General features: G+C 42.2%; 1 protein-coding gene across 6 annotated transcripts; it reads left to right on the top strand.

The window, feature by feature from the left end:
- The first annotated feature begins 2,979 nt into the window (after positions 1-2,979).
- Positions 2,980-15,283, top strand: sp3b (Sp3b transcription factor). 6 transcript variants are annotated; one of them, XM_053498082.1, is made up of 7 exons: positions 2,980-3,201; positions 3,614-3,717; positions 8,282-9,464; positions 11,286-11,342; positions 12,478-12,667; positions 13,023-13,219; positions 14,706-15,283. In XM_053498082.1, exons 1-7 carry the CDS (start codon positions 3,195-3,197, stop codon positions 14,993-14,995), a joined length of 2,028 nt encoding a protein of 675 aa, XP_053354057.1. In that variant the 5' UTR covers positions 2,980-3,194; the 3' UTR covers positions 14,996-15,283. The 6 variants fall into 6 exon arrangements, with proteins under 6 accessions (XP_053354057.1, XP_053354059.1, XP_053354056.1 ...); XM_053498084.1 differs by having other exon boundaries at positions 2,980-3,240; XM_053498081.1 differs by having other exon boundaries at positions 2,981-3,201; positions 8,279-9,464.
- The last annotated feature ends 817 nt before the right edge of the window (positions 15,284-16,100 follow it).

The raw sequence follows: 16,100 nt of genomic DNA, 5'->3' as shown, positions 1-16,100 counted from the left end.
ACTGTAATGAATATTGACCTAAAAATAAAGAGAAAGAGGGGGAAACATGTTTTGCACATTCTGGATCACAAAAAATTGCGGTGAAAAATCTGAGGAACGCTGTTGTGGAAATGAAACATGATTGCGTCACACATTGGTAATACAACGCCAGGCGGTGCGGGTGGTGATGCTTTAGAAACTCCTTAAACAGCCATACACACACACACAGACTTGTCACTGCATTATTATTTTAACTCTTAATTTAATTATATCTCCAAATCTGGACATGACTAATTCCAAGATGATGTAAGATATTTTCCTGTGACTAAAGCGAGAAGATTATTAGTATAACGCCGTGATTGTAAGAAACACAGTAGGGGTATGTTTATTTCATAAATAAATAAATAATACAACTAGTAATATTCAGTTACATTTTATTTATATAGTGCTTTTAACAATGGTCGTTGTTGCAAAACAGATTTACAAAATTAAAAGAAAATTACTAAAATGAGTATGAAATGTGTTTAAATCATAACGATAAGATTGTCCCTGATGAGCAAGGCGAGTTGAAGGTGGCGAGAAAAAAAAAAAAACAACAGGAAGAACCCTTGAGAGGAACTGAACAGGGAACCCATCCTCATTTGGGTGATAACAGACAGCAGGGATTAATCTGCAGTCATACTGTGTGTTAGGAGGCTGGAAGTTCAGTAGTAGTAACAGGAGATGTGTTTAAGTTAATATGGAGTCCAGTCTCATTATTGGAGGCTCAGGTAGAAAAACTGCTTTTGGGAATTTCTGTCTTCAGAAAAACAGCTGTTTGCATCAGCCGAGTCCAAGACCGTCTTCATGGTCAAACCGTCCCCAGTCACCACACCATGCGCATATCAAGCAGACCACACGTGTCCTCCGTGGATTGAGATATCCAAGCAGAAGCGGGTCTGGATCACTGGCAGCTCAGGAGTGCCCTGTGTAGATCACACCCTTTTCAACAAAGTGAACCAGATGCTAGTTGGTAGAGCTGGATTAATAGCAAACCTCCTAAGAACTTGCTTTCTTTTTCCATGGGTAAGAGAGTCACGTCTTTACGTCACTGTATAAGTCTGTGTACGTCCTAGCAATGCTCGCGGGAAAAAATAATGCTAGCAACAAGCACTACAACAACTTCAACATGGCTTCGTGAGCAGTTTTCCTGGCTTTATTATTACTAGAAAGCATTTAAGCTTCCCACTGCATATTAAGTCCATTTCTTAAGGATGGCGGTCACAAACCTTTAGGTGGTTGTGATAATCTCGTTGGTGCGGCCATGGAACCTGTTTTTTTCTGTCTGATGGTCAGTGCTTTGGCTGTCTGAAAACAAAGACCTGATTTGAAAGTGGGCATCGGCTCTAAACAAGCTCCAGAACTGGTTTGGTTTGGTAGGAGAGGAGAGACAGTTAGGTTAGTAATAGTAGTAGTTTAAATAAATGAATACACTATATGATTAACAAAAAAGTTGGCAGACATCTAACCATCATCTGCTTCTTACTCAGACTGTTCCCTCGAAGTTCTAACCACAAAGCAGCGAAGAATGTGTATCGATGCCGTAACATAAAAATTCCCCTAACCGGTTCCGTGAAGACACGGTGTCGTAAGGTTGGAGAGGAAGAACTGAAGTGTTCAACCCTGACTCAACAGCTTTACAACGATTTGGAACTGGAGCTTTTTCGACATTCCAACACCAGCGCCTGAGCTCAGTAACACTCTAGTAACTGAATCAACACTAATCCACATATAGACATTCTCCAATTCCTAAAAATAGTGAAAAATGCCTTCCATGAGGAGATGAACGCTTATCATAACAGCAAACACATTCATTCATTTATTCATCTTCTATACCACTTACAGTGTACGTGAGGTACGGGGTCTCAGGCAATGAATTTGGGTACGGGGAGGGGTACAACCCGGGCAGGGTGCCAATCACAGTCCATCACAGGGTAAACACATACCCACACACACACACTACGGCAATTTGGGAAGACAATTAGCCTAATTTGCATTTCTTAAGACTGTGGGAGGAAACCGGAGTACGTCGGTAAACCCACCAAGCACAGGGAGAACATGGAAACTCCACACAGACACACCTGAGTCAGGGATGCTTAGCAGGCACATAGGGATGTTCTACTTTGGTGTCCACATACTTTTATCTCTGTTGTGTTTCTGTAAACAATTAAAAATATGAAACTATAAATAGATCAATAAAGAGCAGTTTATGAATACTTAATGGTCTGAGAAAAAAAACATCCGGGTCCTGCAGCTGTTTCCGCAAACTAGTGTGTTTACTCAAGTGAGTAAACTGACACCTCCGGGGCCTAAGGGTGTGTGTGCGTTCTAAACGGCTGTTACTGTGCAGCAGACAGAGACAGCTTTGGTCCTGTTTTTAGATGGCTCCTGAAACAAAGGTTTTACATGTTTTTCACTGACATTTCTTTGATCTTTTTTTTCCCCTTTGAAAATGTGTTACTTTGTGTCTGATGTAATACTTAGGACACATTATTTGTTTTAGTTTTAAGACTGGGAGACTTTAACTCTGAATGTCCTGAAAAACAATTCCACAGAGGTAGCTCTCCATCCATCCATCCATCCATCTGTCCCTCATCTGTCTCTCTTTCTGTCTCTCACCAATTCCCTGTCTCACTTTTTGTTTCCCTATCTGTCTCTCACTCTCCCTCAGACCAACAACACTGCTTTATGTTTTAGGTTAGTCTGCACGTTGAGAGCAACAAACAGCTGGAAACAAATTCCTTGTGTGTGTGTATGTGTGTGTGTCAACACACTTGGCGAATAAAACCGGATTCGGATTCCGATCCATCCATCAAAGCGAACAACAAACAGGAAAAAGGTTTCTGGTGCTAATTTGACTGACAGGCGCGTCTGACCAATCAGCGATCAAGGAGTCTCATCGTGCATCCAATTGTTTCAAAAAAAAAAAAGGGGGGGGGAGTAAGGGGGCGGGACTTCCTGTACGTGAGGCGACTTCCACGGTCCGCGCTTAGAAGCCCCACCTTTCGCGTTTCCCGCACCGTCAATCAAAATAGAGAGGAAAAAAAAGAAAAAGAAAGAAAAGAGAAAAAAAAAATCGTCCCGAATCTCGGATCGCAGCCCGCCTTCGATTAAAACAACCATGTCCGGAGTTTAGGTGAACAGATAGCCGTGCTGTTCGCTAGCCCCTCAGCGCTATGACTGGTACGTAGCACTTAAAGCGATCGAAGCTGAGCAGCGCCGGTGAGTCTGGAGCTTCCTTTAGCACAGTTAGCTTAGCCAAAGTCTTTAATCTGTTTTTCACCTCAGCAGATACGCTAGCGCTTAGCTAATGCTAGGCTAGGCTAGGCTAATGAGTTAGCCTGACTTTAACAAAAGTACGAACACTTCTCTCGAGCGGGAAAACTCCGTGTGTATTCGTGTGTGTGTGTGTGAGAGAGTGTGTAAGTGAGGAGAGCCGCGGATTTAAGCTGAGTGTCTGATGTAGTTGTAAAACGCCTGCTTATTTTTATCTTGTCTTGTGTGTGTGTGGGGGTAAGTCCCAGAGAAATTACACTCTCCCCTGTTCTCTCTCCCTCTCTCTCTCTCTTTCCCTCTGTGTGTTTTCCCCCCGCAGCCCCAGAACAGCCAGTGAAGCAGCAGGAAATGGCTGCCTTGGACGCGGACGGCGGTCACAGCGACTTTCTGCAGCCCGCCGCAGGAGCCTCCGCCTCGGACCAGGTAACGTGTTTCCTCCCGCCCTCAGAGCTCCGAGCTTCGCGTCCTTAACGAGCCGCCGAGGGCGAACCGCTGAGCGCTCGGGGAGCCGAATGTCACCGCCGCTTCCCGTGAGCCTCCGGTCTGTACGGCCACCCACTTTCTCAGGCTTTATAAACCCGCCCACTGTGGGTCGGACAGCCGCGGAACACCGGCGCGCTACAGCCGTCTACACCTGACTGTCTGTCCGCCCGGGCCGCGGGGTCGCGCGCACACGCACGCACACACGCGCGCGCACACACCTGCACTTCACTTCATCTCTCTCTCTCTCTCTCACACACACACCTTTACTTTATTTCTCTTCTCCCCTTTATTTCTCTCTTTCTCTCTCTCTCTCTCTCTCTCTCACTCTGCCTATCTTTCTCTTTCTGTCCATCTTCTTTTATCTCTCTGTGTTTCAGTCCTTCTGTCTGTCTATCTACCTTTTACTCTCTCTCTATCTGTCTCCCTTTCTGTCTCTCACTCAGTGTTTCTCCCTGTCTGTGTCTCTCACCTATTCTAATTCTGTCTATCACTCTCACTTTCACTCCGTCTGTCAATCTCTCTATCTCTCTCCTTTTCTCTCATTCTGTCCGTCTTCCTATCTATCCTGTCTCTATCTCGCTCTTTCTCACTCTCTGTCTCCCTTCTCTCTTTCATATTGTCTGTCTCCCTATCTCTCTTTCTCTCTCTCTCTTTCTCATACTGTCTGTCTCTCTCCCTCTCTCTCTCTATTGCTCTTTTGCTTTGTCTATCATTCTGCTTTCACTTTCCCCTTCACACACAAACTGAAGCCAGACAAATCCCCTAAACTTTTGTTTGTCGTCTTATTATAATTTCTAAATTATTCCCTGATGGTTTTCAGTCTCTGTTTGTTTGAAAGATTTCCAGATTCTTTATTCATGACTGAACATACTTGTTAGTTTAGCAGAACACACTGTGGGTTGATGTTATGAAACGTTAATATTCTAGTATACAGTTATAATGTTGTAACAGCGAAACGCAGCGTTCACTTGAGCTGATGAAGAACAAAGTAGTTCATGATTTTTTTTAAAAACCCAATACTTGGACAGAATTTATACTGGTTTATACTGTACTGCGATTTTAAAATAATGTCATATGAACAAGGGTTTAATTACTCCTGCGTCTTTATCACGTCAGTCACGAGCAGACAGACTGGAACACGCAGATCTGGTGATGTTTATGCAAAATACCTTATTGTTATTACTAAATATTACAACACTTTAGCAGTATTTAGTAGTTTGCCCATGAAGTGACATTAGAGTTAAAAACATTCATTCTAAACAGACATTCTAAAACCTGCACTATCTTCACTGAGGCCTGACAGGGTAGGACCTGTGTGTATAGTGTACACACACACACACGCGCACATGTCTTTATACCTTGAGGTAGCTCTTGAACTAAACCATGTCTGCATGTAACATACATATGTTCACTAGGGGGCACTAAACTGTGTGTGCACCAAACCAATTATTATTATTTTTTTTTAGGAATTAGCCATGGTATAATAAAGTATATACTGTGTGTGTGTGTGTGTGTGTGTGTGTGTATATATATATATATATATATATATATATACACACACACACACAGTGGGCCAAAAAAGTATTTAGTCAGTCACAAGTTATGCGAGTTCTCCCACTTAAAAAGATGAGAGAGGCCTGTAATTTTCATCACAGGTACAGCGGGGGGAAAAAAGTCTTTGGCACATCAGCATTTTTTTTCAGTAAGGGGATTTCTAAGTGACACAAAAAATGGCTGTCGACACAAAATTTCCAGCAGTTGTGGCCATCAAGCCAAATATTGAATTTATACAAAGAAATCAGAACATTTAAGTATACAAGTTGAGTCATAATAAATAAATTTAAATGACACAGGGGCGTATTGAACACACAAAGATCACAAGGATGCAAAATGGCATAGAAAGCCAGAAGATCACCCGAAATCTGTCAGTATTGAGAGAGAAACCCTGCTCTCTATCAGTACTAATTGATATACACTGCTTTAGTCCTAATTGATAGCCCACTTAGAAATCCCCATAATGATAAAAATGCTGATGTGTCAAATACGTATTTTCCCCGCTGTATACCTCAACCATGAGAGACAAAATAAGAAAAAGTAATCACATTGTAGGATTTTAAATGAATTTATTGGTAAATTCCTCGGTAAAATAAGTATTTGGTCACCTACAAACAAGCAAGATTTCTGGCTCTCACAGACCTGTAACTTCTTCTTTAAGAGTTTCCTCTGTCCTTTACTTGTTACCTGTATTAATGGCATCTGTTATCAGTGTAAAAGACACCTGTCCACAACCTCAAACAGTCACACTCCAAACTCCACTATGGCCAAGACCAAAGAGCTGTCAAAGGACACCAGAAACAAAACTGTAGACCTGCACCAGGCTGGGAAGACTGAATCTGCAATAGGTAAGCAGCTTGGTGTGAAGAAATCAACTGTGGGAGCAATTATTAGAAAACGGAAGAGATACAAGTCCACTCATAATCTCCCTCGATCTGGGGCTCTACGCAAGATCTCACCCCGTGGGGTCAAAATGATCACAAGAACTGTGAGCAAAAACCCCAGAACCACACAGGGGGACCTAATGAATGACCTGGGACCAAAGTAACAAAGGCTACCATCAGTAACACTGCGCCACCAGGGACTCAAATCCTGCAGTGCCAGACGTGTCCCCCTGCTTAAGCCAGTGCATGTCCAGGCCTGTCTGAAGTATGCTAGAGAGCATTTGGATGATCCAGAAGAGGATTGGAAGAATGTCAAATGGTCAGATGAAACCAAAATAGAACTTGGTGTTTGGAGGAGAAAGAATGCTGAGTTGCATCCAAAGAATATCATTCCTACTGTGAAGCATGGGGGTGGAAACATCATGCTCTGGGACCAGGTCGACTGATCCGTGTAAAGGAAAGAATGAATGGGGCCATGTATCGTGAGGTCTTGAGTGAAAACCTCCTTCCATCAGCAAGGGCATTGATGAAATGTGACCGGGTGATCCAGCATGACAATGATCTCAAACACACCACCCGGGCAATGAAGAAGTGGCTTTGTAAGAAGCATTTCAAGGTCCTGGAGTGGCCTAGCCAGTTTCCAGATCTCAACCCCATAGAAAATCTTTGGAGGGAGTTGAAAGTCCTTGTTGCCCAGCGACAGCCCCAAAACATCAACGGGAATGGGCCAAAATACCAGCAACAGTGTGTGAAAACCTTGTGAAGACTTACAGAAAACGTTTGACTTCTGTCATTGCCAACAAAGGGTATATAACAAAGTTATTGACCAAATACTTATTTTCCACCATAATTGCAAATAAATTCTTTAAAAATTCTACAATGATTTTCTGGATTTTTTTTTCTTATTTTGTCTCTCATAGTTGAGGTATACCTATGATGAAAATTACAGGCCTCACTCATCTTTTTAAGTGTAAGAACTTGCACGATTGGTGGCTGACTAAATACATTTTTGTATTATATACATATACGCATACATACTTTCGGTAGGTCCTGTGCACTAAAGGTTGCAAAAACATCTCACATGAGCTGTAGTTCAGGAACTAAATGTTCACTTGCTGCCAAATATACATGCATACAGAGTCAGCCAAAAAAATGCATATACTCTGCAACATGACAAATCTACGCCCCTCTTCTGACGGTCACATGAAAGCATCAGCGATGGTGCGACATCTTTAGAGGAAACTACGCAGTAATACTACACAGTGCTGACATAATTCAATTCGAGGTTTATAAAAGGACATGGATGAAAACTGATAAAGTGTGTATACATTTTTTTGCTGACTCTCCTTAACTCTGTCTGTCTCTCTCTCTCTCACTCTCTGTCCTTTTCTCTCTCTCTCTTTTTCCTTGTCTTTCACACACACATTAACGACAGACAAATCCCTTAAACTTTTTTTTTTTTTCATTGTCGTCTTATAATTATAATTTCTGGATTATTTCCACTCTCTATGTTTGTGTGTGTGTGTGTGTGTGTATATATTAGTCAGCAAGAGAACATTTTGTTCCTGAACATTGTAGCTGATGTGCGATGTTTTCTCGGTCTGCAGGGCACAGGACGTACCAAAAGTTGTCTGCGGAAGAAACGCCCAGTGACCCGGTGACAGGGTTGTGGTTTGATGAAGTACGATCCAATAGAAGAGCTACTGTAGCTCAAAGTCAATTCAGGTTTCCATAAAGAGGGGAGAGAACATTCAGTGCATCTCAGAAACGTCCTGCTGGGAAACCTCAGGTCCTGCCGTTCACGTAGAAGTTTCTTTGACACACGTGACATGTTACCACGCATTCTGACACACACACATTGTTCAGGAACGAGATGGTGGTGGTGGCCCGGTCTCCAAATTCTTCCGATCCGGTCAGGCGGTGGAGTCCGTGGCTCGATGTCTCAGGGTTGGTTTGGCTGATCGGAGAAAGTTCTCACCGTTACTTGTGCGAGTTTAACGATCTGTAAAAATCTCAGCTTCTGTATCGTACTGATCACGTAATTTTTTTATTCTCCTCCACAGCAGACGACAGACCTCACGTCCATCCAGCTCACCGGCTCGTCCGACCGCTGGGAGGTGCTCACCTCGGTCTCCGGTGGTAAAGAGGACTCGGGTGTCGTCCACTTACCCAGCGCAGGGATTGTGGGCACCAACGGGCAGTATGTCGTGCCACTGCAGACTCTACCCGGGCAGAGCCAGTCTGTTTTCGTCACCGCCGGGACCGATGGCACCAGCGCCAACGGCATCCAGTACCAGGTCATCCCGCAGCTCCAGAGCGCGGACGCGGCGTCACTGGGTTACACTACGTCCACCGGCGACGGAACCGACATCGCCATACTGCCGGACGGAACGCAGGGCATCTCTACGGCGACAAACACCAATGACCTGCAGGGTTTGCTGGCGCAGACTGGACACATGCAGCAAATCCCGGGTGTCTCGTTGGCAGGAGGCGGGTTTGCGGGTCAGGGCCAGGTGGTGGCCAACATGCCCGTCGGATTGCCCGGAAACATCACGTTCGTGCCAATTAACAGCCTGAGCAGCGCCGACTTGGAGTCCCTGGGCCTGGCAGGCGCTCAGACGATCGCTACCGGCATTACAGCCGACGGGCAGCTCATCATGACGGGCGACACCGCGACCCAGAACACGCTGGATAAAACCAACAGCGCCAACAACACCTTCGTGCCACCGACGTCTACGTCCTCCTCCTCCGCCGCCGCCACGTCGCTGCCCGAAACGATAGACGGCACCGGGGTTCTAACCCAAGCCACGGCTGTTTCGGCCGGCCATCAAGATCCGTCCTTCGTCCATCAGAACCACGTGCCTGTCTCCGTGCCTTCTGCCATGCCTGCGAACTCCGAGCCTGTGGTCCAACTGGTGCCTGCGCAGACGGCAGACGGCGCTGCGGCGCAGGCGCTACAAAGCGTGCAGCTGCTCAACGCCGGCACTTTTCTGATTCAGGCGCAGACCGTCTCGCCTACGGGACAGATCCAGTGGCAGACCTTTCAGGTGCAGGGAGTGCAGAACCTACAGAACTTGCAGCTCTCCGGCGCCGGCGGAATGGCGTCGCCACAGCTCACAATCGCGCCTGTGCAGACGCTGGCGCTCGGGCAGCCTGGCACCAGCATGTCAGCGGGACAAATCCCCAACCTGCAGACGGTCACAGTCAACTCCATCGCGCAAAACGAGCACACCATGGAGAGTCCCTCAGGTAAACACACACACACACACACAGTGCATGTTTCTGTCAATGCTTTTCTTTTCGTTTTTGAGGTTTGAATTGACTACAGATCATTTAAGGATGTTGCATCATGCTGAATTTGTTTATTTATTTATTATTAATTATTTTCCTTGTAAACATGCTCATAATATTTCTTTAAAATATTTAAACCACACCCAAATGTTAATGGCTTCAGTTAAAAGTTTTTTTCTATATTCCTGCGCATGAATAGTCCATAAGATTTATTTATTTATTTATTTATTTATGTTAATGGAAATTTTTACATAATATGCACTTATAACTCATTTTTAAAGCATTTAATTTTTAAACTAATAAAATTAATACATTTAAGAATGAGTTGAATTACAATTACAGTGACAGTAATGCTGATTTAAAGGGCAGTACATTTTAGACCTTCAGATTTAAGATGTGTGTACACAAAAATATATATATATAAAAAAATACTCCATGTTTTTTTATTATTATTATTTTTAATATTGTTAAAGATATAATACAAGCTGATTAGATTTTCCCTCTGTTGTGACCTCGTATAAGAAGATCTTTCCCTCTCGGGTTGGAGAAGGAGTGAAATAAAGGAGTTTATATATACAGTATCTAACAGACACCCATGCACGCACATAGGGGAACCCTGAGGGGACCTTTAATTCCTCTTAAACATATTTTTAAATGAAGTGAATTTATCATCATGGGGTGATAAACATTACATAGTACAACTGTTGGAATGATGGTAAATGGAATTCGTGCAAAAGACTAAGCTCTATAATCTGCTATAATCCTGGGTGTCCTAAAACTACTAATTTATCCTAAATAAATATTAATATATATATATATATATATATATATATATATATATATATATATATATATATATTGATATATGATATAAATCGATGGTTCGGTTCTTGCTTCGGGACTGTGTGCATGGAGTTTGCATGTTCTCCAGGTGCTTGGTGGGTTTCCTCCGTGTACTCTGGTTTTCTCGAATACTCCAAAGACATGCACATTAGGCTAATTGGCGTGAGCCCTGTAATAGATTGGCACCACAATCTCCAGGGATTATTTTTATTTGTTATACGGTACCAATAATTTTAAAATGGTACCAGCGCCTAAATTACAATTTAGGAAAAAAATTAGTCCCAAAAACAAATGGTGGATAATGTTAAAGAAAATATTTTTAAATAAACAATACACACTCACCTAAAGGATTATTAGGAACACCATACTAATATGGTGTTTAACCCCCTTTCGCCTTCAGAACTGCCTTAATTCTACGTGCCATTGATTCAACAAGGTGCTAAAAGCATTCTTTAGAAATGTTGGCCCATATTGATAGAATAGCATCTTGCAGTTGATGGAGATTTGTGGGATGCACATCCAGGCCACGAAGCTCCCGTTCCACCACATCCCAAAGATGCTCTATTGGGTTGAGATCTGGTCACTTTGGGGGCCATTTTAGTACAGTGAACTCATTGTCATGTTCAAGAAACCAATTTGAAATGATTCGAGCTTTGTGGCATGGTGCATTATCCTGCTGGAAGTAGCCATCAGAGGATGGGTACATGGTGGTCATAAAGAGATGAACATGGTCAGAAACAATGCTCAGGTAGCCCGTGGCATTAAACGATGCCCAATTGGGACTAAGGGGCCTAAAGTGTGCCAAGAAAACATCCCCCACACCATTACACCACCACCACCACCACCAGCCTGCACAGTGGTAACAAAGCATGATGGATCCATGTTCTTATTCTGTTCATGCCAAATTCTGACTCTACCATTTAAATGTCTCAACAGAAGTCAAGACTCATCAGACCAGGCAACATTTTTCCAGTCTTCAACTGTCCAATTTTGGTGAGCTCGTGCAAATTGTAGCCTCTTTTTTTCTATTTGTAGTGGAGATGAGTGGTACCTGGTGGGGTCTTCTGCTTTTGTAGCCCATCCACCTCAAGGTTGTGCGTGTTGTGTCTTCACAAATGCTTTGCTGCATACCTCGGTTGTAACGAGTGGTCATTTCAGTCAAAGTTGCTTTTCTATCAGCTTAAATCAGTCGGCCCATTCTCCTCTGACCTCTAGCATCAACAACGCATTTTTGCCCACAGGACTGCCGCATACTGGATGTTTTTCCCTTTTTACACTATTCTTTGAAACCCTAGAAATGGTTGTGCGTGAAAATTCCAGTAACTGAGCAGATAGAATACTCAGACCGGCCTGTTTGGCACCAACAACCATGCCACGCTCAAAATTGCTTAAATCACCTTTTTTTCCCATTCTGACCTTTAGTTTGGAGTTCAGAAGATTGTCTTGACCAGGACCACACCCCTAAATGCATGAAGCAACTGCCATGTGATTGGTTGATAAGATAATTGCATTAATGAGAAATTGAACAGGTGTTCCTAATAATCCTTTAGGTGAGTGTACAGGGCAACCTTGGATTGCAAGCATAATTCATTCCAGCAGCGTGCTTGTATATCAAGGCAAATTTCCAAATTAAAATGAATTCTAAGAAAAATTTCTCGTCTTGCAAAATGCTCACAGACCGAGTTACCATGGTTCAACTGTATTAAAAGTTTAAGGGAAACATAAATGTAAGTAAATACTAAAAACAACAAATTTACATCTTATCTAACCCACTGCAATAATTTAACACCAATTACAGCAAAGTAGTATTTATTTTCAGTACGCTTTTGGAGAAATATGACCATATTTTCCTTATGTGGCAAAACACGACACCTCTAATGACTTTGCTAGTGTTGGTCTGACCGGGGCCAGACATACACACACACACACACACACACACACACACACACACACACACTCAGACACCGCCAGCTAATGTCCATATGCTGTTAAACAGAAGATAAAAGAATGAAGAAACAAACGAATTATCGGTGGATTGATTCCATCGAGTAGTTAACTGCTTTTTTTTTTTTTTTACCCTTTCCAAACATTTATTATTATTTAATAAATCATTTTATTTATTCTCCAGACATTCACATCAAGGAGGAACCTGACTCGGACGATTGGGCGCTAAGCGGAGACTCCACCCTGAACACCAGCGACCTGTCTCACCTCCGCGTGCGCATGCTGGACGAGGAGACGGAGGGGGTGGGGCAGGAGGGGAAGAGGCTCCGGAGGGTGGCTTGTACCTGTCCTAACTGCAAGGAGGCAGGGGGGAGGTGTGTGTGAGGCACGCACGCACGCACACACACACACATACAAAGGCTCATACAAAGACAAATGATTTCTCACAGTGATGAGGAAGATGGGAATGTGTAAAAGAGGTTATGAATCATTTTAGTGATGTAGATCATTCTTTAACTTGCTTTGACATAAATTATTAATGTTAATGATTAAAATGTATAATTAGTGTTTTTATGTGTTCATGAGAAAAAAAACTGTTCACTGAGGCGTTTCAGTGGTAAATTTCAGTTAAATTTTAACGTAAAAATTCAGTTAAATTTCAGTTAAATCAGTTGAATTTCAAATTTTAAAACGTTCACCACATTGTTGTGTGTGTGTTTTTGTGTGTAGAGGCTCAGGCACGGGCAAGAAGAAGCAGCACATTTGTCACATCCCCGGCTGTGGGAAGGTCTACGGTAAAACGTCTCACTTGCGCGCTCACCTGCGCTGGCACTCGGGCGAGAGGCCCTTCATCTGCTCCTGGAGTTACTGCGGCAAGAGATTCACACGCAGCGACGAGCTACAGCGCCACCGCCGGACACACACGGGTACTGCGCGGAAAAATTCATTTAAAAAAACCCTCAGTGAATGCTGATAGTAATATTAATAACTATTGAATTTTTATAATCATGTTAGATGTTAAAGTTATACACCAGAAACGACCATAAACAAATATAAACTAATTGTTTAAATATTTTATTAGAGAGAGAGAGAAATGACAGTGCCATGAAAAAGTATTTGCCCCCTTCCTAAAGCTATTTATTTATTTATTTATTTAGCTTGTGATTCACACTTAAATAATTCGGATCATCAAACACATTTCAACATTTACACAAAGATAACCAGAGTAAATACAAAATGCAGTTTTTCAATGATGAGTTCAACTGTTAAGTGACAAACGCTGTGCAAACCTGCCTGACTCTGTGTGGAAAAAGTTATTGCCCCGTAAACCTAATAACTGCTTGTTCCATTCATTACAGCTTCAATCAAGCATTTGTGATGAGAGTCTTTCACATCGCTGTGGAGGAATTTTGGCCGGCTCTTTTTTTTTTCAGAATTGTTTTAATTCCAGACTTTAAATACCACAAACTAATGGCCAGACATTCTCTTTCAAGATTTTTAGATAAAGCGCAAAATTAATGGTTCCATTAATTATGGCCAGTTGTCCTGGTCCTGAAGTTGCAACTCAGCCCCAGACCATCATGTTACCATCAACTTTGACTCATCAGTCCACAGAATATTTAACCAAAAGTCTTGAGGATAATAAATGTGAAACGAGGCTTTGTGTTGTTTTCTCCGTTTGTCGTTAGCTGGAGTCCCAAAGCCTTAGAAACGTCTCCGTAAGCCTCTCCGGACTGATACATTCAGTCAATTACTTTCTCATCTGTTCTTGAACGTCTTTAGATCGTATTGCCTTTTTTTTTTTCTTCTTTTTTTAAGATCTAGTCGGACAGGTTGTATTTAAGTCATTTCTTGATTCAACAGGTCCGGCAGTAATAAGGCCTGGGTGTGGCAAAATAAATGTAACACAAAGCTTTCATAGTAATGCACAGTTTTTTTATGATTTAGCAAATGAGGCCAGGTACAGTGGGTTTGGATAGCGTTTTTTTTTTCTCTCCTTAATAATTGAAATCCTCCTTTAAAAGCTGCATTTTATATTTACTCGGGTTATCTCTGCGTAATGTTACAATTAGTTTGATGATCTCAATCATTTAAGTGTGACAAATATATGAAAAAAATTATAGGGAGCAAATACTTTTTTATAACATAGTTTTTTTTTTTTAAACTTACCTTTAAGCCAATGACTGAACACCTAATCCCAGCCCCTTCACCTTCACACATTGAATGTTGATAACTTGGGTACTTATTTATACAAAAAGTAGTTTCTTTACGAATGCAAAAAGCTGCCACTTGATCTGTCACTAATGGACAGGGCTTAGCATCGATTAATCAACTTTCACAAGCTTTTTTTGTCATCAGATAAGAAACGTATACCTCGTCAATCTGATCTCTGTTTGTTTTTGTCGTCCACAGGAGAGAAGAAGTTCATGTGTCCGCAGTGCTCTAAGCGCTTCATGCGCAGCGACCATTTGGCCAAACACATTAAAACTCACCTGAACAAAAAAGGGTTAAACTCGGCGCCCGCGGCAGGACAAACCGAGCCCGTCGGCGGCACCGCCCCCCCTCCGGACAGCATCCTCCCTGGGGGTGGGGCCACGCTCATCCTGACCAGTGTACCCCAGGGTGGCGCCCAAGACATCCTCTCAAACTCTGACCTCCCGCTTCAGCTGGTCACTGTGTCTGCCAGTGAGGTCATGGAATGACCCTCGCATCCCACAAACAAAAACAAAACCCTGCCCACTTTCACAGCTGGCTTTTCACTATCAATTTTTTATATATATATAATAAATATAAATATATATATATATAAATATATATTTTAAAAAAATGAATTATCAATTTATGCTCTGTAGCATTTTTTTGTACAAATTGGGGGGGGGGGGGCAGGAACATTTAATGTGCTTGTTTTTTTTTTTTTGGTCTGCACACACACACACAGAGGCACACATTCATATACATGCATAAACAATATATATATAAATACACACTAACACAGAAATGCCTTATTTTGTATCAATTGTGTGAATTTGGCAGCAAGAGACGGAAGCAGTGTCCTCAGAGAGGAGAGAGATATTTACCATCTGTCCATCTTCAGTCCTTCTGTCTCTCTCTCTCTCTCTCTCTTTCTCTCTCTGTCTCACAGCTAGCCTTGGTCCAAACGTGTCTTCACTCTATAATTATGTTTCATTTCAAGTATTGTGTATTGACTCTGCGCGTCTCTCGCACCCTTTGTATCATTTTTTTTTGTTTGTTTCTGAGACTTATTTTCTCGTCCATATGCAATTCGGGGGACATTGGCGGTCATGTAACACCTTTTTTTTTTTTTGTCCCATTGTTTTCTCTATATCCTTGATGTGTTCCCTTTGTTTTCCATGTTTTCTTCCCCCGCTCCACTTCCCGGGATTTGTTTATAGCCACCATTTATTTTAGTATATAACTGATTCTGTTGTATCATGGACTCCTCAAATTAATTACTTTTTAAATGTGTAAAATTATGTTACTTTTATACTTTTTTTTTTTTTTCAAAATGGAACACAATTAAAGTTTCAAATCCTTCCTATAACTTTGATACCTACTGTGTGTGTATGTGTATACGTTACGTTTAAATTAACCGAATGCTTCAACAAAGCCAGTGGTTTTATATTTTACTGACTTGAGGGCATTTGCAAATCATTACTTTTAACAACAGTGTTCATTATTATAATACTCTCACCAAACGTCGACCAGAAGAAAGAAAGTACCGTGCAATATAGCGAACAAGGAATTCACTAGCGGTGGAAGGGGACATCGATTCAGTTATAAATTGCG

The sequence above is a fragment of the Clarias gariepinus genome, chromosome 6, assembly GCF_024256425.1.
Source record: "Clarias gariepinus isolate MV-2021 ecotype Netherlands chromosome 6, CGAR_prim_01v2, whole genome shotgun sequence".
In the NCBI taxonomy this organism is placed as follows: domain Eukaryota; kingdom Metazoa; phylum Chordata; class Actinopteri; order Siluriformes; family Clariidae; genus Clarias; species Clarias gariepinus.
Note: the sequence above shows the minus strand (reverse complement) of the source record. Positions and strands in the feature narration are given on the sequence as shown.